Below are 22,188 nucleotides of genomic sequence, written 5' to 3' on the forward strand. Positions count from 1 at the left end.
GCATGCGAGATAAACAGTCAAATAACGTACCACGTGGAAACTTGATTTAATGCAACGGAATCAATCCTTGTAAGATCAATAACAAGCTTTTATTGATGGATACTTGAAAAATTTTTTTCATGTTTTCCCCATGTGTGCCGGCCATTGCTTAAAAAATTTAAATTTCAAAACTATCTATCTGTAACAATATTAACAATGCATAGACAACCAAATAATCATATTATAACCACACAACACATAATTGTGACTAAAAACGTTTTTATTGGATTTCCTACGCATTAAAAAATTGCAAAAGCACTGACTACCACTTTCAAGCGCCCACGGATTTAAAAGAAAAAACAGGTAAAGGATTAAGGAAATAGAATAATAATAATGAATACCAGAAAAACGCTGAATTAATAGGCAATGCCAGTTAAAAGTGGTTTAAGAAATCAAAACAGCGGCTAACCAAACTCTACAAATAGCGCGCATGGAAAGTATTCTATAAATAAAACAATTCACTAAATTGGCACAGACTTCACAAATTAATACCGAACACGCAAATAGTGCAAGAAAAATATCACGAAAACTTGCCGTTCAATGACTTTACCTTTTGCACGTTCACAAACCGTTTTGAAATCTGTAAGGAACTTCGCCAAAAATTCAACTGCACGTAATAGCTGGAAACAAGCGAAAAGACGGATTGCACATAGATACCTTAATTGCGTGAACAAGTCGATAGCTAGGGTGCACAAATCTCTCACTTTCTGGTGAACTGCTGGGGAAATAGTACACACAGTTGTCAAAAAGAAAGACGTGTATAGGTATAACATAGCGGGTTAAAAACCAATAAAAAAAAACTAAAGGTGTTCAGCAGTTCAAAATAATGCTATAAATATTTTCTGACAGTAACATGCAACAAATGATTTTCAAAAGTTTTTAAAAATACGCGCGGCAAAAACACGTCTCATGATTAAAATTCAAACAACGTAACTAAACACATAACAAACGATTGCAAGTGAAATCTTATTAACTAAAAACTGAAGCTCTTTTCGCAAGAGTCCAATAGGTACATGCGTATAAATTGCTTTTAACTGTGACAACTTGTAAACGACGCCAAAGCACTAAGTGAGCTAGAATGACTTGTGACGCGGGTCACTTCTCTAAGCTAGACGACATGCGAGCATAGTACGTTTAGAGGAAGAAGTACCATCGATATTGAAAACGACATAAAAGTGTGAACGTGACGGTATCAGTGAACCTAATGGATTATTTCATAACTTGGCATGATTTAGTGTCAAATTTGATAAAAAAAATAAAATAAAATTCTTGTGAATGGGCTTAAGTAGAAGCTTGCAAACACAGATTGTGGAATGTAGTGTCATGGAGAAGACTTCTGACAGAAAGTGGTCGTAAGAGCAACCAAGGAGATGTGGAACTTATGGAAATTTCTGGGCCAGATACTGAGACAGAGTGTCATACACAAACATCATAATTGCTCCACCTGGTGAAAAATTTACATAAAAATCTAGTTAAAGCCACAAAGCTTGCAAAACCAAAACGAAAGTCAAAAACTTACTTGGACCCAGTCTTAAGAGTTTCGGAACCAGACCCTTGTACAAAGCGCGAAACCTAACAATAAAAATCGCATGAAAACAATGTGTAAGTGGCAAGTTGGAAAAGTTTTATAAACAAATTTAACAATAATCCAGCAACACAGGATAGCTGCACCACCAGTGAGAGCTGCAGCGGAATCATACAGTAGTACAATCATTATACAGCTATATGCAGTCACTTTACCATTCAGCTTACCCTTCCTCCTTGTATATGATTAGCATGGTATGATGGGCCCCAAAATATTTTGTCTGTCCAGGAACCGGTTGCGGCCCCTGTATACGACTCTTTGCTACATCGTAGGGAATATTTATGACAGAAGCAATTGATCCCGCTCCAAGACCAATCAGGAGCTTGTAGGCTGTTGTTTCAATCCAAGACTGGAAATGTATGTGTTGTTAAAGCGCAACACAGGTTATGCTGTGGTTTGTTATGTAGGAAGGCTTATTGAAGTGTCTTCTAAAGGACAATTTTTGTTTGTTATTCTGGATAAGAATGAACATTGCACAGTCAGGCAAAAAATAATCCAAACAAAAAATAACCATAGAACGTTACAGTTAGATATCGCAATGAAAGAGAAAATTATGCTTAAAGCACAAAATAGAAACATAAGTTGATATTAGAAAGTTATTTTCCCATTCTTGCCACACCTTTGGGTTCTTTTATGACTGGAATATTCCCACGATTGTAAGAAGGCCTTTTCAAAAACTATAACGAGCATTATGACAACCATAACAATAACTGAATTTAAAACAAAACAGCTCTTTTATGTCCAGAAACTTATCTTATGAAATGTATTAGAAATGGCAATTGGCCGTGAAAGTTTCATTGAACTGCAAAAGCATGACGACCCCAAAGTACTTTGTCGCCATCTGATACAATTCTGCTTCGCAATGTTATGACTGAGATCTATGACAAGTTTAAAGATAACCTCACAACACAGGGATTTATTACTTCAACTTTTGAAGTGTGTCAATAATGAACAAATTAAACAAAATAATCAATCAAGTGTTAATGCCGACCGAAGAAAGAAAAGCCGTTTTGCAAAATAAAAGAAAAATATACATGAGTAATATTTTCAGAATTTGAGAGCATTTCGCCGAGCATATGGGAGAAAGTGCTTAAGGTTAGACCTTGCGTGACAGAAACCGGTTGCCAGGCAACAAAAATTAAAAACAAAATTAATCCCATCTTACCTCTAACATTTGAAAAGCAACAAACGCATTGAAATTGCTGCACACGAAACCAACATTGGTCTAGGACCAACGGTGGTCCAACACAAAAGAGAACTTACAAAGTTTAAAAGCTTATTTTAAACCATCATATCGTTGCTCAACAAATCTATTTCATCCGTGACCAGACAGAACCCACGATAATATGACTAAGATATCAATTTAGCAATGTTAACTAAGTATATTATCGCCATTAAAATTGTTTTGTTGAAAAATCATCCACGTTGTTATGAATATGAGACATGTGTGCAGGAAGTGAATACTTACCAAGCGTTAATCATCACCGGCACTGAGTCATCCATTTTTCTTTACATTATTTGGCAAACAATAATAATAATAATCCTACTAATCGGACATAAAGAAAAATGGCACTAAACTACTAGGATGAATTTATCTAAAAAATACCATCCAAATTTTTACCGTCTACAACTTTTTGTATTTCAGTAGAAGATATGTACTTCAGGAACGTTACCTTGGATTCTGGAATATACGGTTTTGCAGAGTGATATATTCCAAAATAGACCATGTTCCACACACCATGTCTCCCTAACGTCGCTGTCAATCCTCTGTTGATTCCCTTGGTACCAAGACCTTCGGATTGGACGATCTTACGAGCTTTGGCGAAAGTGGATTCTTGCTACGATAAAGATTAATTTCTCAAGCAAGACACAAAAAATAGTTTTGTAGAATACCGAAAATTTTTTTTATGGAAAATAACCAGGAAACAAAGTTTTTGTGAAACAACATGTGGACTGTGCATGTCTGGGTCAAGTTTTTAATAAAGCTGTCGACACAAGAAGGCTATCAAATTTCTTTCCACAAAAATTCTCCTTCCATTTCCGCAGCTGAAAAAGGTGCAACAGAAAAATGACGTTTGTAACCCAACTCCAATCCTCAGTCATTGCCATTTTAGCGTGACCAAATCCTGCGAGCCCCCGTTGTATTTTAAGGTACTTGTGTCATTAGTACGCCTGCTTTTATTGACTTTCTATGTTACCCCGCTCTTATGAAGAAGCTTTATTCACCTCACATTGCGTGACAACAAGGCTTTTACCCCATTTATTTTTATTCCCGCCCCCGGGGTGATGTTTGATCAGTCCCAAAGTAAGATTAGTTCCTTTTTTTCGAATCTTTCATTATTATGTCAAGGTAACAATAGTCAAAAATATGTCTGTTATGCATCTAAAGTTGACGGATTCACAGAAAATATCAAAATGTGCCCACCCATGAAACTTTACCCACATAAAGGAGGGATAAAGGAACCAGCTTAATAATTTACAATTTATTTCATTTCCCGCTTTATTTTATTGATTTGTAACTTGTTATTGCCAACATTGTCACCATAATCTTATTGTGTCCAATACTTTATGCTTACTACAGCCTTCAAGACATACTAATTATGATTAATTTACATCACAGTGTTAATAATAACAAATTTGTATATGTATATATATAAATAAAACTCAATGAGAATATACCAGTTTAGGAAAACCAACTCACATCTTTAAGCTTGACATTCTTCTCTGACTGCAGAAGAACTTTGACCCTTTCAAAAGGATTAATGACAACTCCTTCAGTTAAACCACTGCAAAGTCCAGCAAGGGAATACACCTAGCGGCAACAAATAATAAATGGATGTAAACACTGAATATCTTCAAGATATTAAATATGTGCAACTGAAAAAAGATTGCATTGTTTCGTAATGCTAACTAATTTCCTAAAGTAATCAGACTATATGAGTAATATTGAATTATAACTTACATCATGAACTTTAGCTTAGAGATTGCTAAATTGTAAATTATAGGTAAAAGTTGTATATTGCTATGACTTTGTGGTTTGTTGCTTTAACGTTTCTATGTAAAGTATCTACAAAATTCGTATGTATCTAAAAAGAAAACAACTTTGTTGGACATTTGAAAAATTCAGATGACAATCCACATAAAAATGTGAATCATGCTAAGTTTCTGTCGGATAAATCAAACATCATCAACTAGTTTCGTCTGCTTAAGTGGAAAAGAGTCAGCAGTTTATTTAAGAGATTTATCTTGTACGCATTTGTTATGGTTGAGCACAATTCTATGCAATGCCACAAGATATAGAATTGAGTAGCGATGGGGCATGATGGTATTTAAGTGACAGTGTGATCAATTACACAGGTTCGTCCATGCCATGAATCATTGAACAAGAGCGCAAAGCTTAATAAATCGCCTAAAAACTTTGCTTCTTTTCTGAAAGCAGATACAATATTTGTGATGAATAATAATAATAACACAAGACACCCACAAAATCAAACATAGAAATCTATTGTTGTTTTCCAAAGATTTAACCGATTTCAAGCAATAGTCAGACATATTTCAGTGACTTTTAAGTGTGAAGTCTGGGCGGTAAATGGGCAAAGGTTTTACGAGTTTGATTGAAAATCTATACAAAATGGGTAAAATAACGCCGGTAAAATTGTGCTTGTCATATACATAGATATTTAAAATATAGTGAGTGTGCACTGTGCACCAATAAAATTACTAAACAACTAATTTTAAAATATTTGAATCTTTCTTAAGTCAAACAGGAATGGAAAGAAATTTTCGATGCTTAATTGCTCATAGATTTGGGTCTTGAGCAGAAGCCACTAAACAAACAATAGGGGAGCTGAAGATTATTTGACTTTGTGACAATGGCACATACACAATGGCATGATTTACTAAGAAAACACACAGAAGTGTTATTTGAAAAACGTTTTTATAAACTTTTGTCAATCAAATTTGTTTTTCAGCTTTTCCGAGCAAGCGCAGTAAACTAAGATTCTTGGTTGAAACATCTTGGAAAAAGCACACGCCACATAGGAGATTTGTGCACAGTTTTCATCAGACAAATAGTTAAATGACCTAGTAAGTAAATACTTATACAAATACGCACGTTTACAAGAAACAGTCATTGGGTAAAATGACTCACATTAAGATGATATTCAGCCATTTAAGAATAAGACGTATATATCAGTCTTAAAAGTAAATAACAAAATTGAAAAGGTGTATTACCACAGGAGTTTTTTCCCCACCCTGGCTAAATAAATGTTGGTATCTTTCAAAGAAGAAAAACTGCAAATACAACATTAATATCAGAGAAATTATAAAAAATACAACTGAAAGTACAAAGCATATCTTATTAAACATCAGTAAGTATGTCATTTTGTTTGGAAGTTTTTATAAGCAAATGGAAGCTCTATGCCTCCATCTTGAGGTTAAATTTTTACCTTTACTGCTCTCTTAGGTGTCTCTGCTAAGATTGGAGGGAAAATTCCCTTGTAAAATGACAAAAACCTAGAAAAGGTGTGAATATATCATAACTGCTTGTTCATATATTTTCCTCAAATATATTCTGGTACATTTTATTTGCAACATTAATAATTATAGTAAAATAACTACCTAATTAAAATAATTTATGTAAAGACATAGATACAACCACAAAGCAAAGCAAAGTGGCTAATAACATGTAAATCATAAGCCAGCGGTTCCTAACCGGTGGGATATATTTAACCTATGCAATCCGTAAACGAAAAAAACGCAAAAAAAGTTTGTTTTGGTACGTTTCAAAAGTGTAGTGGCAAAAGAGTGGCTACAACAGCACCAAATTATGATCAAACAAATAGCCTTTTACGGTAGACAGTAGACACTACAGATACATTGTACATGACAAGTATTGCCGTCATACATTACAAGTATTGCACTTTCAGCCTTGAAGACGTCACAGTTAAAAAAGCTCAGCAATAAATGTTTGATCATAATTTGTTGTAAATTAATTATCAGACAAGCATTTTACTTTTATTGTGTTATATTTGTACCGCGTGTGATTACAACAAGTTCATTAAACTGAAATACTTGGTTGGTTATGTTTAATTATGTATAGAAGTGGGACTACCAACAGCACTAGCTGGAAACTTTTTAAAACCAAACGAAGGAAATTGGACTTGGTGGTAAGCTTTAATGGGAAATCAGATGAAAAAGATTAAGAATCGCTGGCTTAAAACAAAGAAAAGAATTTTCAATAAGTATACAGAAGAAAGAGTTTTTCTACAACATTTTTTGGTTAACCATTTGTTGCCGACAATGTAACACAAATTTGGTGCTAGTTTTCACAGAGGCAGCAATGGCTATGATGCCACTATATGAAATTAACATGTTTAATGACTGGTGTTTGAATGAAGTACGGCAGTAGGTAGTGGTAGATAAGCACACACGTTTTGAATGGAAGACAACTTTGCAGGTAAGCGATTAATTACGAGTGATATTTATTTTTAGCCAAGAAATGCGGCATTTGACATTAAATGTACTAGTGAAGTAGTCTATTATATTTATTTTAAAAGTAAGTAAGTATTCTAAAATACTATTCGTATTCTTACGGCAATTACTGGTTCCAGGCTAAGCTGGCACTAACAGCCAAGGCTAAGCTCAGAGAGCCAAGATTAGCATCTACCTTCCTGAATATAAATACAACAACTGTGCTGTAAGTTAAATTAAGTCAAAATAAAACAAGATATTCCCATCATGCACTGAAATACGTGCAAGATATCGCCACCACGCATGTCATAATGAGCTGCAAATTTGGGTTCATTTTGCGACACATTGCTTAAACAGTTAATGTTATTAACGAGTTTTGTTTCCAGTATACTTACTGACAAATCCTCTTTGATTTAAAGTCAAATTATCGTAGCACTACCCTCACCCTAAGCAGTTTACTGTGTGCATTTTACTCTACTTTTAAGTGTAGAGAAAGTATGTTCAACTACAAAGTGTAAAAAATTGGTTTCACTGCCTCGGTCCTATTAAAAATGGCAGAGGGCCTGTAGTCATCATTAATGAAGAGACGTTTTTAACAACTAATATTCAAGTGTAGTATTTGAAATCTTAAACTTAACGTACCCTTCCGTCCTATACATTGTAGTTACGCAATGACCGAGCGATCTATACTGCACTGAGTCCTTTACGCTACCTTGGAGTTGAAACCTACAAAAGTATAAATGAGTTTTGTCACAAAGTTAAGCAAGAAAAACATGTACTCTACAAATTTTAAAACTCCTAAAATCAAATAGAATTGGACAGGTTTGAACTTTTCAAACAATTACCTGGTTTTCACGACATCAAGCGGATGCATTAAACAGATTTCAACTAAACCTGCAAAAAATATAAATACACAAATATTTACCTAACATTGTGGTCAAAATATATGCAGCAAAGATGAGTTACATTATGGTGTTGGGATATCACATGATACAAATACAAAGTGGATACCTTAACTTCACTTACTTAAAATTTTGAATAACACGAAGTAACTTAAATGGGCTTGAAAACACACATATTATAAAGCATGCAAAAAGCTTAAACTTACATAACACTCATTAACTCAATCTTTCGGCTACCTCAAAGTATGAGACGTTACAAATATTTCCCATCATTTTGATGTAATAAACATGATTTGATCAATCCCTGACAGTTCAGTTAGGACATTTTGGATCATAACCGTTGCATAATTATACTATGAATTAAGCGTTAGTTAGAATCTCCGCATAATGTTTAGTGCAGTAGTCTAGAAACCACTTAATGACCAACCAGACAACCACTTTTTATGACAATTTTGTTGTGACCACGAAAGATTCCAGGTGAAAATGAAAATCTCCATTTAAAGTGAATATATTTCGGATAATATAATGTCATTTTCAATCTTTTTATGTTGTGAAGTGTATAACTTGGCATAAAACATAATGCAAATAATCTGAACATTACTTTTTGGTCATTTTGTGATAAACCAAGTCGACGTAGCTCTGGTTATCATATTTTGTAAACTGTTAGTATGTATAGTAAATTCGGTAGCATAACCAAACTGGTCCAGGTTCTGGAATAAGGAGAAAAGAATAAGACACAAAAGCCCGACAACTGACATTAAAAATGCAAGTTGTAATATAAGACTGTTGCATATTTATATATACATATGTTTGTTTTGTGCTTAACTGGTGTAAAAATGTTAAAACTGATGAGTTGATTACTGCAATGCATACACGTCTATTAACTTCAAATGCAAAAAACTTTAAATAAGTCTAAGTAGTTCAATGGCCCAACGGGTTCTTCATATTTCAAGTTTCCACTATGTACACATCATTAACACTATGTGCTAACTGCCAAGTATATATACGCGTATTTTTAATTAGCTGTAAGTGTAATTATATATATATATTATTATAACTATTATTCATAAATCACAGATAACATGAATGAGTAAAAAATATTACCTGCACTTCCCCCGGAGACAAGCTGCTGAAACATTCGCTTGTACGACGTTCCATATTGTTGTGTTTGCACACTCTTTGCAACTTGCTGCGGAGTAGTGGTAAGAAGTGGAGGATCTCCGGCCATTTAAATAAATAAATTATAAATAAATAATCTACATAAAAACTAATCTGAAAAAATGTAGTTTTTATTGTATTTTGTTAATAACAACTAACTTGCAAAATGTGAAACAATTCTCAAGTATGACATATTAAGTCGTAAAATCAGCCACAAACTTCGTCTCAACATTTAGCTAACTCCCACTATGCTCCCTTTTCAAGTAGTTCTGTATCATACGATAACATTATTACAAGACTTAAATTGCATACACTTTGTATCTTACATGAGCCGGCAAATTCAATGCTTTAGCACACTTTAAGGCTAGGAAGTAAAAAAAGTGTAACTATATCAGCAATGAAAGAAGGCTTATGCTGAATCAGCACTCCCGAAACCACAGTGCTTGTAAGCCTATATATAAATATTTGCTGACCACACCTCCTGTTAAACAAGCTATTTTGTTGCTTAGGTTCCACACTCCATATTTTGATGCACTTCTTAGAAGCAGACCAAAACAAAAACTGTCTTTTTGTCACATTTATACTTTGATCGCTGGTTAAATAATATAAATTCCTTGCCTTTAAAGTTTAATAACAATGATAGTTTAGCCAATTTTCATAACAAGCATGTCCAAAGCTTGTGGATAAAGCTTTTAAGGTTAGTCCTTGAGTTTCGTTACGTTTAAATGACATTGAATCCCACGTGCCACATGCATCGACGTTATTAAACCCTGAGGCTATTGTAAGCCATGTTGTTAGCACAACGTAACAAACTTATAACCCTACACCTGAAAAACTAGTTTGTATCTAATTGTGACAAATGCTATTGTAATCTATGTCAACCAAATACCGATCAAACATTCACAAAAATGGAGTTGCAACATCATGACATGTACAACATACACAGTATTATACATTATAAATATAAGTTCATTGATATTCACATCATATTATTAGAACATAATATATATACTGAGCTTGACATATTTGTAGATGAAATTTACCAAAAAATATCCACAAAAATGAAAACTATTGCTCTAAATATATAGATCAATACTTTAATACATTAGATTTGGAACAATTTTAGAGTATAAATTTTATACCATACAATAAGTAACAAAACTGTTATAATATATAGCATAGGCCTACTGTATTTAGGTTATATTATACATATCTTAATTTTTTCAGTATTTTTGTAAACAGATATTGGTAAAATATTTATAGTTTTGTGAAAAGCTACTCAATTTCATGCATTACTGACAACTTGTAAGTCATTATTAACAACAGCAAGACCAAAAAAATATTCTACATGCACTCTCTACTTTCAAATGCACACTGTAACAATCCAGTACCATTTGGTGCAGGCTTCATCAACTATTTTTGTCCAAACTTGGTTTGAAATAAAGCGCTGTTTTGATCTTGTCACCAAGTAGGGCAGGTGCAGGCACTCAAATTTAAAAAAGGCATTTCCCAAGCACTTTGCTATCGTTCTGGCCCTCTATTATGATAGTTATTGTTGTACCAGAATATCGAATCTTGCAGGTTTCAAGTTATTGGGATTTCACTGCTTTTCTAGCCCTTTACTTATGTGTGAGCATGTACTTGTGATATACTGCTACTGGTGTCACAGTTAGCACCCGTTTTTTTCTGCGCACTGTTAACAAAGTGGCCATTTCACCTAGATCAGGCATGTGCAACCTTTTTCACTGGAGGGCCAAATACAAAATTTTGAATGACAACGCGGGCCACATGATTTTTCAGAAAAAAACTAGTATCGTAAAACGACTTTTCTATGCAGTTTATGTAGTTAAGAAATAGATTTAATGCAGTCCACGACACACTTGCGCGACAATTTATTGACAAATTGTGAATAATTGTCGATGGAAGATGAGAAAACTGAAGAAAATGAAGTTCTAAAATTTTGCTGAGCACCACGCGGGCCGCATGGAACAACCTGGTGGGCCGCAGTGCGGCCCGCGGGCCACTGGTTGCACATGTCCGACCTAGATGAACAAAAACAGTTTTCTCACTGGACGATTTCTGCCTCAAGGTATAAGAAGCACACTTCTATATAGAATTCCCAGAGGTTTCTAGCTTCCTGGAAGAATTCTGATACTAGAAGTGCTGTCGACCACTGATGACTCGAAATCCTGTCGATTGTAAAACTTTTGATTTTTGCAAAGAACTTCGAATTCACTATGCCTCGATGGCCATAACTTAAAAATTACACGGAAAGCTGCAGGTTAAAAAAATTTCCAAAAAGTTGCTTAAAACTTCAGTGCATATATATATGGAGTCTCTTATACTTTTGCACTCTGACTTGAAGGTTTAACTGGAAAAGAATTATGAGGCAATAAAAAAGAAATTATGAAGTGACTAATTCTGTAACTATGGGAATGCAAAAATAAAGAAGACCCTATACTTTTTAGGCTATTTGCAAACCAATTTGAGGTTTATTAATCAGGTTGAATCCACGCTTCAGAGGGAGCGTTCAAGTGATACCTGTTGAACCACTCGTACCAAGTGATACCACTTGAACCAGTATTATTTAGCCGTATTCACCACACTTACCACTATATGGCTGATATCTCAGGAAAATTTTTCAAATCTGGACTTTTTTCACAGCGTGACTACAAGTAGTACAAAGAACTACACCGATCAGTTTGGAGAACACGATGCCCGAAGGGGCATTTCATGTTCCGAGTTACTCTGTTTAAAAAACAGGCGCAAGTGCATGACCAACAGTTAAACGGAGTAACTTTGGTTTGACCTCAGTGTGGCATGGAGCACTAGGTTGGAAAGTTAGCTAAGTGCACAGGGATAGAAATTAATTGCGCATATAATGGCTATTGCTTCATCTGGTTGTGCGAGGATTTATCACCCAAAAACAGTAAACTTCCCAATCTGGATGAAGCAAAAACGTCTTGGTCCAGCCATACCATAGCTTGCGTACTTACCCACAATGCTGACACGCGAGACTGGGATGTACTGACTACTAAACTATGGCACTATTTGACCAGAAATTATGCAAAGAAAGACCCTAACCGACAACATTTGGCATGAAGTACAAACTCTTTGCTTATTTATTATAAACTGAAGTTCAAACAACAGTGTCATTTTCTAAATTGTGCGGGCTGATACACAAAGTTTTGGTTTTAGTTCAAAGCAAAGGTACACACCCACCTGGTGCATTTATTTGAGACCCCTGCTACCCAAATTGGGACCTCAAATGACTGTACACTGCTGCATTAGTCTGTAAACCTAACCCACATGCACAGTAGCGACTGTAGTTGAAGTGTTGGTATAAGTGTTTCGCCTATTGTATGGCCTATCAAGGTTTCGTGTATAGTTCAACTAAGACTTCTCTTGTAAAGCTCAAACCAGTAGGCTATACGAGTTGCCGTTTTTTAAAGAAGGTTACTAAGTTCAACTTGACAAAATTAACACAATTCCTATCACATGTTTGCCTCGTGCACTTCCTTATTGGCCAAGTGTTTTTAATTTTCCCTTTCACGTTGACATTTCTGTTTTTCAGTCAAGAACCCTTTAAAACCGAATACAACCGGCCTAATCATTGTGAGGTTTTAATGCTTATGGTTGTCTCCATTTACAACATGCATGGCTACCTTAGTAAGGCTGCAAATGGAAAGTTTTGCAGTTGACGTCATCGTAGTAGTTTTGTAGGCTACCCTCCGTTATCTAACGTTACCTCGAACATTATAATCAAAAGGACATGCCCCCTGTCAGTAATTGCCATAACCTTAACTTATTCATCTGGGGCGATTATTTGACGTTGTAATCTAAATGTAAATGTAATCAAACACCTGCAGTTGGCCAAATTTATTGAATTAAACAAATTGAAAGTCGAAATTTTTGTTAAAATTTGCCGATTCAAATTACTCACACTGACATTTAAGAATTTGAAATTTACGAATTTAACCAGATAGTATTAAAAACAACAAGGCAAAGGTCGTCTCAATTCCATGGTCGTTAGTGGGCGCTTTGCCTGTTCAAGCAGAACTACTTTGTTGGGCGCATCCGGATAGACAACGTTGGCATCCCATTCCTTGAATTCGCTGTCCTGGAGATAACCTTGGACAGCTTGCACAGGCCAGACGAGCACGGCGGACGCATGTGGCTCGAGCCAATTGACTAGTTACTGGAACATGACCTGAAGAAAAACCAAAGAATATTTTAAAACTTACGAAAGACAACTACTGTATTAAGAACTTTATCCAAAAAACTCGTATAATCTTGTACTTAGAAATCTTGAAGAGCAGATACTTACCGCAAGCATTTGCAACACACTGAGCACATTCAACACTTTCAGATGGCATCTGGTTTGTGAAAGCCGAGCTTCTACAACTGGCAGACGAAAGACATGTCTGCCTACAAATACCATAGTTTCGCCCTTGTGCTCTGTTATTGCCACCGTACCCTCCTGGTCTTCGCTGGTTGTTTGGTGAATGGCTTAGTCCGGAAGGGTTAAAGCTGTTATCTGGCGTATCGGGCAATTCCACTTTTGGTCCTACACCAGGCGGTTTTTGTCGTCGTGGAAAAGGATTGAGAGTTTGGGAACTTGGTTCTTCTGTAAAAGAGGAAAACACTTGTAAATGGTCAGATCTTTACTTTCCTAAACATCCTTCAATCATGAAGTAAATAACTAACCGTCATCGGTGAAACATCCCGAGATGCAAGTCCTGCATTCTCCCATGCGACGTTCCTCCTCATCTCCTGCTGGAGGACACGACGAACATTCAGCGCGAGCATCTACCACGCAATCCAAAACCTCACTTCGATTGCTTCTTTCAAACTCACCTGAAGCAAACAAACATCAACTAGTTTTTTGCGCCTCTTCAAAACAGCTAAATCAACACAGTGCTCAAATTTTGCAAAGAGCGACTCTAAAAGTGTAATAAACCTACCACACTCCTGCATGACGCAACTACGACATTCTCTTCGCGAACTCATGACGCTGTTTCGAACCTCGTTCCGGCTCGGACACACGTCCGATTGCTCACAAGATTTCATGCAGGAAAATCGTGAAAACATGCGTCTCGGTAGCTTGGGTCTGTTCATCCCGGAGCATCGTTGCACGCAAGTGATGCATTTCCTCTTTGTATTTTGCTCCTCATCACTCATCGTAGGACACTCGGAGCATTCCTCACGAGCTTCCTCCAAACATTCCATGAAGTCGTCTCTATCATTCTGGTTGGGAGGACCTGTACGATAAAGCATAACGAAAGTTCATCACGTGAAACAGAGATTAGGAGAGTTACTCAGAAAATCAAGAAGTAAGTACACAACTCAAAAGTACATTTTTTTATTTTCAATTGTTTTACCGCATCTGCTCATTATGCATCGTCGGCACGTTGAGTCAGGTCTTCCAAATCGTTGCATTCCTTCAATCAACGACGGACAAGTGTTGTTGTTAACGCATTTACCGTGACATCTTTTCCTCATCAGTCCTTGAAAACGTCTTATTGGCTTAAATCCAGGTCCATCTTAAAAATGATTTATATTTGATGAGGAATTTCAAATGGAAGATGTTGTAAATTGTCCGACACTTTGTGTAAAACTGTTTTCTAAACTCAACTGAAAGACTCACTGTTATAAGGGGAGCAGTTTCTGACACATTCCTTGCAAGTTCTCATTCGATTTTGTTCCTCATCGGAAAAAGTTGGACATTCGTCACAATTACTGCGAGCTTCTTGAATACAATCAGCCACATCGCTTCGATTGTTTCGATTAAATGGACCTGACATTGGAAAGAGTTTTTAAGCTAAGCAACAAAGTTTTAGAGCTAAGTCGATTGAATGTTTGTTTCATACCACATTGCTCCATGACGCAACCCTTGCAGTAGTTGCTCATTCCTTCCATTTTTGTCATCAGCTCATCTCTGGATGGGCAGTCCCCTTCACTCTGGCAGTTTTTCATGCAAGCAAATTTCTGAAACGGACCACGACCCGGAAGAAACCCTCCGGGACGTAAACCACTTGGTCGTTGATGATTGCCAGTTGAGCCTGTTCGATAGTTTGGTTCCTCTGTAATGCGCGAAAACCCTCGTAAGTTGTCGAGTTATTACTTTCCTAAATATAAGTCCGCTCATGAAGTGAAGAACTGACCGTCATCGGTGAAACATCCCGAGATGCAAGTCCTGCATTCTCCCATGCGACGTTCCTCCTCATCTCCTGCTGGAGGACACGACGAACATTCAGCGCGAGCATCTACCAGACAATCCAAAACCTCACTTCGATTGCTTCTTTCAAACTCACCTGAAGCAAACAAACATCAACTAGTTTTTTGCGCCTCTTCAAAACAGCTAAAGACAACACAGTGCTCAAATTTTGCAAAGAGCGACTCTAAAAGTGTAATAAACTTACCACATTCTTGCATGACGCAACCACGACATTCTCTTCGCGAACTCATGACGCTGTTTCGAACCTCGAACCGGCTCGGACACACGTCCGATTGCTCACAAGATTTCATGCAGGAAAATCGTGAAAACATGCGTCTCGGTAGCTTGGGTCTGTTCATCCCGGAGCATCGTTGCACGCAAGTGATGCATTTCCTCTTTGTATTTTGCTCCTCATCACTCATCGTAGGACACTCGGAGCATTCCTCACGAGCTTCCTCCAAACATCCCATGAAGGCGTCTCTATCATCCTGGTTGGGAGGACCTGTACGATAAAGCATATAGAACGCTCATCATGTGAAAGAGAGATTAGTAGAGTTACTCAGAAAGTCACCAAGTAAGTACACAACTCAAAATATTTTTATTTTCTGAATTTTTTTACCGCATCTGCTCATTATGCATCGTCGGCACGTTGAGTCAAGTCTTCCAAATCGTTGCATTCCTTCAATCAACGACGGACAAGTGTTGTTGTTAACGCATTTACCGTGACATCTTTTCCTCATCAGTCCTTGAAAACGCCTTATTGGCTTAAATCCAGGTCCATCTTAAAAATGATTTATATTTGATGAGGAATTTCAAATGGAAGATTTTGTAAATTGTCCGACACTTTGTGTAAAACTGTTTTCTAAACTCAACTGAAAGACCCACTGTTATAAGGGGAGCAGTTTCTGACACATTCCTTGCAAGTTCTCATTCGATTTTGTTCCTCATCGGACAAAGTTGGACATTCATCGCAATTACTGCGAGCTTCTTGAATACAATCAGCCACATCGCTTCGATTGTTTCGATTAAATGGACCTGACATTAGAAAGAGTTTATAAGCTAAGCAACAAAGTTTTAGAGCTAAGTCGATTAAATGTTTGTTTCATACCACATTGCTCCATGACGCAACTCTTGCAGCCGTTGCTCATTCCTTGCATCTTTGTCATCAGCTCATCTCTGGATGGACAGTCCCCTTCACTTTGGCAGTTTTTCATGCAAGCAAATTTCTGAAACGGACCACGACCCGAAACAAACCCTCCGGGACGAAAACCACCTGGTCGTTGATGATTGCCAGTTGAGCCTGTTCGATAGTTTGGTTCCTCTGTAATGCGCGAAAACCCTTGTAAGTTGTCGAGTTATTTCTTTTCTTAAGATCAGTTTGCTCATGAAGTGAAGAACTGACCATCATCGGTGAAACATCCCGAGATGCAAGTCCTGCATTCTCCCATGCGACGTTCCTCCTCATCTCCTGCTGGAGGACACGACGAACATTCAGCGCGAGCATCTACCACGCAATCCAAAACCTCACTTCGATTGCTTCTTTCAAACTCACCTGAAGCAAACAAACATCAACTAGTTTTTTGCGCCTCTTCAAAACAGCTAAAGACAACACAGTGCTCAAATTTTGCAAAGAGCGACTCTAAAAGTGTAATAAACCCACCACACTCTTGCATGACGCAACCACGACATTCTCTTCGCGAACTCATGACGCTGTTTCGAACCTCGAACCGGCTCGGACACACGTCCGATTGCTCACAAGATTTCATGCAGGAAAATCGTGAAAACATGCGTCTCGGTAGCTTGGGTCTGTTCATCTCGGAGCATCGTTGCACGCAAGTGATGCATTTCCTCTTTGTATTTTGCTCCTCATCACTCATCGTAGGACACTCGGAGCAATCCTCACGAGCTTCCTCCAAACATTCCATGAAGTCGTCTCTATCATCCTGGTCGGGAGGACCTGTACGATAAAGCATAACGAACGTTCATCACGTGAAACAAAGATTAGGAGAGTTAGTTAGGAAGTCAAGAAGTAAGTACACAACTCAAAAGTACATTTTTTTATTTTCAATTGTTTTACCGCATCTGCTCATTATGCATCGTCGGCACGTTGAGTCAGGTCTTCCAAATTGTTGCATTCCTTCAATCAACGACGGACAAGTTTTGTTGTTAACGCATTTACCGTGACATCTTTTCCTCATCAGTCCTTGAAAACGCCTTATTGGCTTAAATCCAGGACCATCTTAAAAATGATTTATATTTGATGAGGAATTTAAAACGGAAGATTTTGTAAATTGTCCGACACTTTGTGTAAAACTGTTTTCTAAACTCAACTTAAAGACCCACTGTTATAAGGGGAGCAGTTTCTGACACATTCCTTGCAAGTTCTTATTCGATTTTGTTCCTCATCGGACAAAGTTGGACATTCGTCACAATTACTGCGAGCTTCTTGGATACAATCAGCCACATCGCTTCGATTGTTTCGATTAAATGGACCTGACATTGGAAAGAGTTTTTAAGCTAAGCAACAAAGTTTTAGAGCTAAGTCGATTAAATGTTTGTTTCATACCACATTGCTCCATGACGCAACTCTTGCAGCCGTTGCTCATTCCTTGCATCTTTGTCATCAGCTCATCTCTGGATGGGCAGCCCCCTTCATTCTGGCAGTTGTTCATGCAAGCGAATCTCCGAAACGGACCACCATTAGATAGAAATTTACCAGGACCAGCACGCCTACCATCAACATCGCCAATTCCTATGAGAAATTTACATAATGGTCAATGTTCACTCATAATGCTGGTTAGGGTTTTTGACTTGTTTGACTAAGGGATAAAGGTAGCCTAATTGGTTTACAAAACGTTTACCTCGCCCTTGTGGAAAACATCCTTGCACGCAAGTCCGACACATTTTTCTCTTTGTTTGTTCGTCAACTGTCAGAGTTGGACATGACGAACATGTCTCAAATGCTTTTTCAAAACAATCAAATTCTTCACTTCGATCGTTCCGGCCAAGTACATCTATAGTCAATGGAAAGATGTGCCTTCAGTAATCTATTCTTTGCTGCTTTCAATGGTTTCAGGTTTAAGATAGTCAATACATCCTTACCACATTCAGTCATGACGCATCTGCGGCAATCTCTGTTCACTCCAACAAGCTTGTTCATTATCATCATCTTGGTTGGACAGTTTCCATTCGACTTGCATCCACTCATGCAAGCAATCCTTCGATGTGGTCGAACTAAACGACGTCGTACCGATCCAATTCCTCCGATTTGGTCTAAAATAAGAGTTTTATCATTATCTAACCGTTGCAATTAGCTTAATAAAATCAGGACATTTCGTAATGCTTATTCCGTTTAAAAACAAATTTGACAATGATTTTAGAGAAATGTAAATGTTACCTGATAATTATATTTTAAGGGGCTACAATAAATAATGAAATAAAATGGTTTTGACGTTTTGACAACAACAGAGACACAAAGGAAAGTAGATGACGTGAAAATAAAATAAAGTACTGATTGGCAATCAATTGTTGGACACACTAAATCAATTGTTGGACACAATAAATCAATTTCGATCCTTCCACGTATATAAGTATTTATCTTTCAAAACAAATTAACTGTAATTGTATTGAACTTTTATTTATAGGAGTGTTGTGCGCTTTTAGCTCAGCTTAAAGAAGTAACTCACTTTTATAAGGGGAGCAGTTTCTGACACATTCCTTGCAAGTTCTCATTCGATTTTGTTCCTCATCGGACAAAGTGGGACATTCGTCACAATTACTGTGAGCTTCTTGAATACAATCAGCCACATCGCTTCGATTGTTTCGATTAAATGGACCTGAACATGAAACAAATCTTCAAAACAACGTTCACGTTAAGATAAGAGATGTTGGCAGAAAAAGCAGCAAGCGTTATTGTGATGAACATTGAGACGTTTTGAAATAAAGAAAGAATTTCAAATAGTATGAACGGATTCATTTCCTACCGCATTCTTCCATGACGCACTGCTTGCACCCAGCACTTGTCATCTGCAATCGGATCATGATATTGTCCAACGCATCACACATCTCTGGTTCAGTGCAATTTTTAAAACAAGAAAACATCTTGAAGGGTTTAAATGGACGTTTCTGAAATCTTCTTTTTCCTGTTGATATGGAACATTATAACAATAATTTCGGTTTAAGTCTAAAAGGAGACGGTTTATTGCTGAGTACAAAGATCTTGGCAGGAGCAATATAGAAAATTTTGTTCGATGTTTGTTACCTGAACATGTCGTTTTGCATGAGAAACAATTCCGTCGACGTCTTTGTTGTTCCTCTGACAAAACTGGACATTGAGCACAGTCGGAATGAGCCTGGTCGATGCAATCTTCATCGTCCGACTCTTCTGCAGTTTTGAAAGTTGGAGAATCAAATCATAGGCCATAAAGTTTAGGGATTTGATGTTTTCCGATTTCCACTCACCGCAAGTTTCCGTGACACATCGACGGCATTCCTGCGGGACTCTTTGCATCATGTTCTGCTTCTCCTCCGCGGTCGGACACTTAGTTTCATTCTGACAGCTTTGAGCACAAAGTGAGGGTTGCCGGGGCCTTAAAAACGGGAAGTTCCGTGGGAAATTTCCAGGATTTCCGCCGTTGGGCCACCATCTGCTGCCGTCAGCTTAAAAAGTAAAAACGTGGCAAAAATTAAAATATAGTTTATAATAACAGCTTAATGACGGGGAACACGAATTAGAAAGTTCTCTCACCCTTGACAGCGACGTAAACGGTAAATAAGAGGACGAGAGTTTTTATCATGTTGTAGGTTCAAATTCTGCAAGTTAAACAAAAAGTTTAAAACCAAAAACGATCGATCGTAGCCATTTGTTATATCACAAATGATTATAGATAGGAACTTTTCAACGTCTCGATCAAATTCTAATAAAGCAACAAGCTCACCTTAAACCTCTAAAGAAAGAACGACGAATATCTTGAAACTTTTCGGTGAAACTTTCAGTGAAATCACTGAAGTTGTTGTGAACATTTCCGCCGACCCTTGCCTTATATCCCTGTATTCTCGTGACGTAGTTTTGCCCCATGGCGATGACACAACATCCTTTTTACGAAAATAACTTATCATTTTTAACTCCTAATAAAATCGAAAGATGGCAATTTCTTAAAATTCGATTTTCTTACTATTTTAAGATTCAGATCACGTGACTGTTAAATTATACGTTAAACGTCAACATGTCGGTTTCATTTGCTCAGTTTGAAAGCGAATACGGTGCAATGTAACCGCGAAAAAAAGTTGAGAAAACATTCAGCTTACTCGCTGCATAAACTTTTATAAGCTTGGATGGTCGCAATAAATTGCAGTTTAAAACGCCAACAATGTTTTCGCTTTGCAGTTTTGCTTTTCGTCGTTGTAATAGCAGCCAACTCGCTTTAGGCTACTTAGTGACGTCATAACCGCCCAAATGTCTACAGGCGTTGATCCGTTACGTGATAGGCCAGCTGTTGTGCTTCAAAAAAACGGCGCGAATAATTTGAACGTATAAAACTGGGTGAAGGGTTAAGTTTTTCTAAAACGAGGCAACCCGCTTTCCATTTTAAGATTAAACATTTCCCTGGGGTCATTTTTGTGACGTCAAAATATGATGATGATGATGATGATGTCAGTTTAAATTTAAAACAAAGCGGTTTTCCGTTTTGTCATGTTTTTTATCTTTCAGCAAGAGTTTAGCTGGTTTTACTATGAAAGCGTAAAGCCAAAGATAGATTTTATTTGCTCGATCGTTGTTTATGGCGTCTGCAAAGTCGCAATTCATTCACCATTGGCATGGCAAGCATTGGCGGAATTTCATTTTGGCTTTTTATGCATTAATTGGATGAGACGGTTTTTTTTCATAAAACATTGGGATTACGAGATAAGATTAAGTTTTTTGTTGGTATCTTGTTTTACCCAACTTGTAGCAAAACATTTACCTGTTTCTACCTGTACAAATTAATGTTTAGTAATAAGCGGTTAGTTGTGACGTAACAAAAATATTGCCTGGGGGTCGACTTGTGACGTGCCGCAATAGCTGAACGCCGCACCCATTCTTAATCGCTATTTCCTGATTTCAGTAACATGTTGAACTTTATCACAGTTTTTAAGCATAAGGCTGAGATGTTCTCTGTAACCTGTTCAAAAACATTTTTTTTAAATGACACAACTCAAACATTCAGCTTACAACATTGCTGCAAATTCGCAAGATGGTTAATGCACCCATACTTACCATTAACGCGTTCTTCGATTCCTGCTGCATCTTTCCGTTAAACCCATCTGCTTCCGTTGAAACAAAAAAACAGCTGCAATGGCAAATGCAAGGTAGAGTATCTGATTTTTTACGATCTAATTTGTTTGAGTTAGCCCGTAAGCATTGAAAATGTTCATTGCAGTAGATGTAGTAACAACACGTCGTCCCACAACTCGTCTAATTACTGTATTTGTAAGATGTCGTTTTTCGACGAACAGCGACATCTTCTGTGCCCATTTTTCGCCTTACCTAAATATGGAAAACAATTACTTTTAAGTGGTTGAGTTATATAACAACTTATTCCAGCCATTAATTCACTGAAAAATAAATCGTATGTTTATACCTTTTTTTTACAGTTTGTAGTTATCCTAAATAACGTAGTAATGTAAACCTAACCCAAACTAACTTCAAATCTAAAACCTTAATTCGTTTAAATTAACTTTTTGCATACTTATTCTCCTAATCTAACCGCCTATCTTTAACAACAGACTGTGTAACCTACATACAGTGAAGCATTCACTTCGCATAGCCTATAATC

At 37.1% G+C, this 22,188-nt stretch overlaps 2 protein-coding genes across 2 annotated transcripts; both read right to left on the reverse strand.

The window, feature by feature from the left end:
* Positions 1–241: 241 nt before the first annotated feature.
* On the reverse strand, positions 242–9,272 carry LOC143461566 (mitochondrial 2-oxodicarboxylate carrier-like). Its single transcript, XM_076959329.1, has 10 exons — positions 9,103–9,272; positions 7,942–7,990; positions 7,739–7,822; positions 6,073–6,139; positions 5,858–5,917; positions 4,326–4,436; positions 3,298–3,462; positions 1,792–1,973; positions 1,559–1,611; positions 242–1,483 (listed from the first exon to the last, which is right to left on the reverse strand). The coding sequence occupies exons 1-10, from the start codon at positions 9,224–9,226 to the stop codon at positions 1,419–1,421; spliced, it is 960 nt and encodes a 319-aa protein (XP_076815444.1). The 5' UTR covers positions 9,227–9,272; the 3' UTR covers positions 242–1,418.
* A 3,748-nt stretch (positions 9,273–13,020) lies between these two features.
* Positions 13,021–20,397, reverse strand: LOC143461565 (uncharacterized). Its single transcript, XM_076959328.1, has 25 exons — positions 20,311–20,397; positions 20,121–20,185; positions 19,835–20,032; positions 19,635–19,757; positions 19,357–19,515; positions 19,060–19,209; positions 18,476–18,646; positions 18,235–18,387; positions 17,940–18,125; positions 17,717–17,866; positions 17,451–17,612; positions 17,034–17,330; positions 16,776–16,925; positions 16,482–16,694; positions 16,259–16,408; positions 15,993–16,154; positions 15,579–15,875; positions 15,321–15,470; positions 15,027–15,239; positions 14,804–14,953; positions 14,538–14,699; positions 14,121–14,417; positions 13,864–14,013; positions 13,484–13,783; positions 13,021–13,366 (listed from the first exon to the last, which is right to left on the reverse strand). The coding sequence occupies exons 2-25, from the start codon at positions 20,167–20,169 to the stop codon at positions 13,206–13,208; spliced, it is 4,353 nt and encodes a 1,450-aa protein (XP_076815443.1). The 5' UTR covers positions 20,170–20,185; positions 20,311–20,397; the 3' UTR covers positions 13,021–13,205.
* Between the last annotated feature and the right edge of the window lie 1,791 nt (positions 20,398–22,188).

This window comes from Clavelina lepadiformis, chromosome 6 (genome assembly GCF_947623445.1).
Source record: "Clavelina lepadiformis chromosome 6, kaClaLepa1.1, whole genome shotgun sequence".
Taxonomy (NCBI): Eukaryota; Metazoa; Chordata; class Ascidiacea; order Aplousobranchia; family Clavelinidae; genus Clavelina; species Clavelina lepadiformis.

Bases quoted from the DNA above. Each gene is read 5' to 3' on its own strand.
- LOC143461565 (XM_076959328.1), bottom strand. From the start codon at position 20,169: ATGATAAAAACTCTCGTCCTCTTATTTACCGTTTACGTCGCTGTCAAG. The intron at 19,758-19,834 runs GTGAGTGGAAAT...TCAAAACTGCAG, and splicing joins ATGTGTCACGGAAACTTGCG to AAGAGTCGGACGATGAAGAT. The intron at 17,867-17,939 runs GTATGAAACAAA...TTCCAATGTCAG, and splicing joins TTGCGTCATGGAGCAATGTG to GTCCATTTAATCGAAACAAT.
- LOC143461566 (XM_076959329.1), bottom strand. From the start codon at position 9,226: ATGGCCGGAGATCCTCCACTTCTTACCACTACTCCGCAGCAAGTTGCA. The intron at 5,918-6,072 runs GTAAAAATTTAA...TTGTATTTGCAG, and splicing joins CACCTAAGAGAGCAGTAAAG to TTTTTCTTCTTTGAAAGATA. The intron at 4,437-5,857 runs GTAATACACCTT...TGTTGCCGCTAG, and splicing joins GTGGGGAAAAAACTCCTGTG to GTGTATTCCCTTGCTGGACT.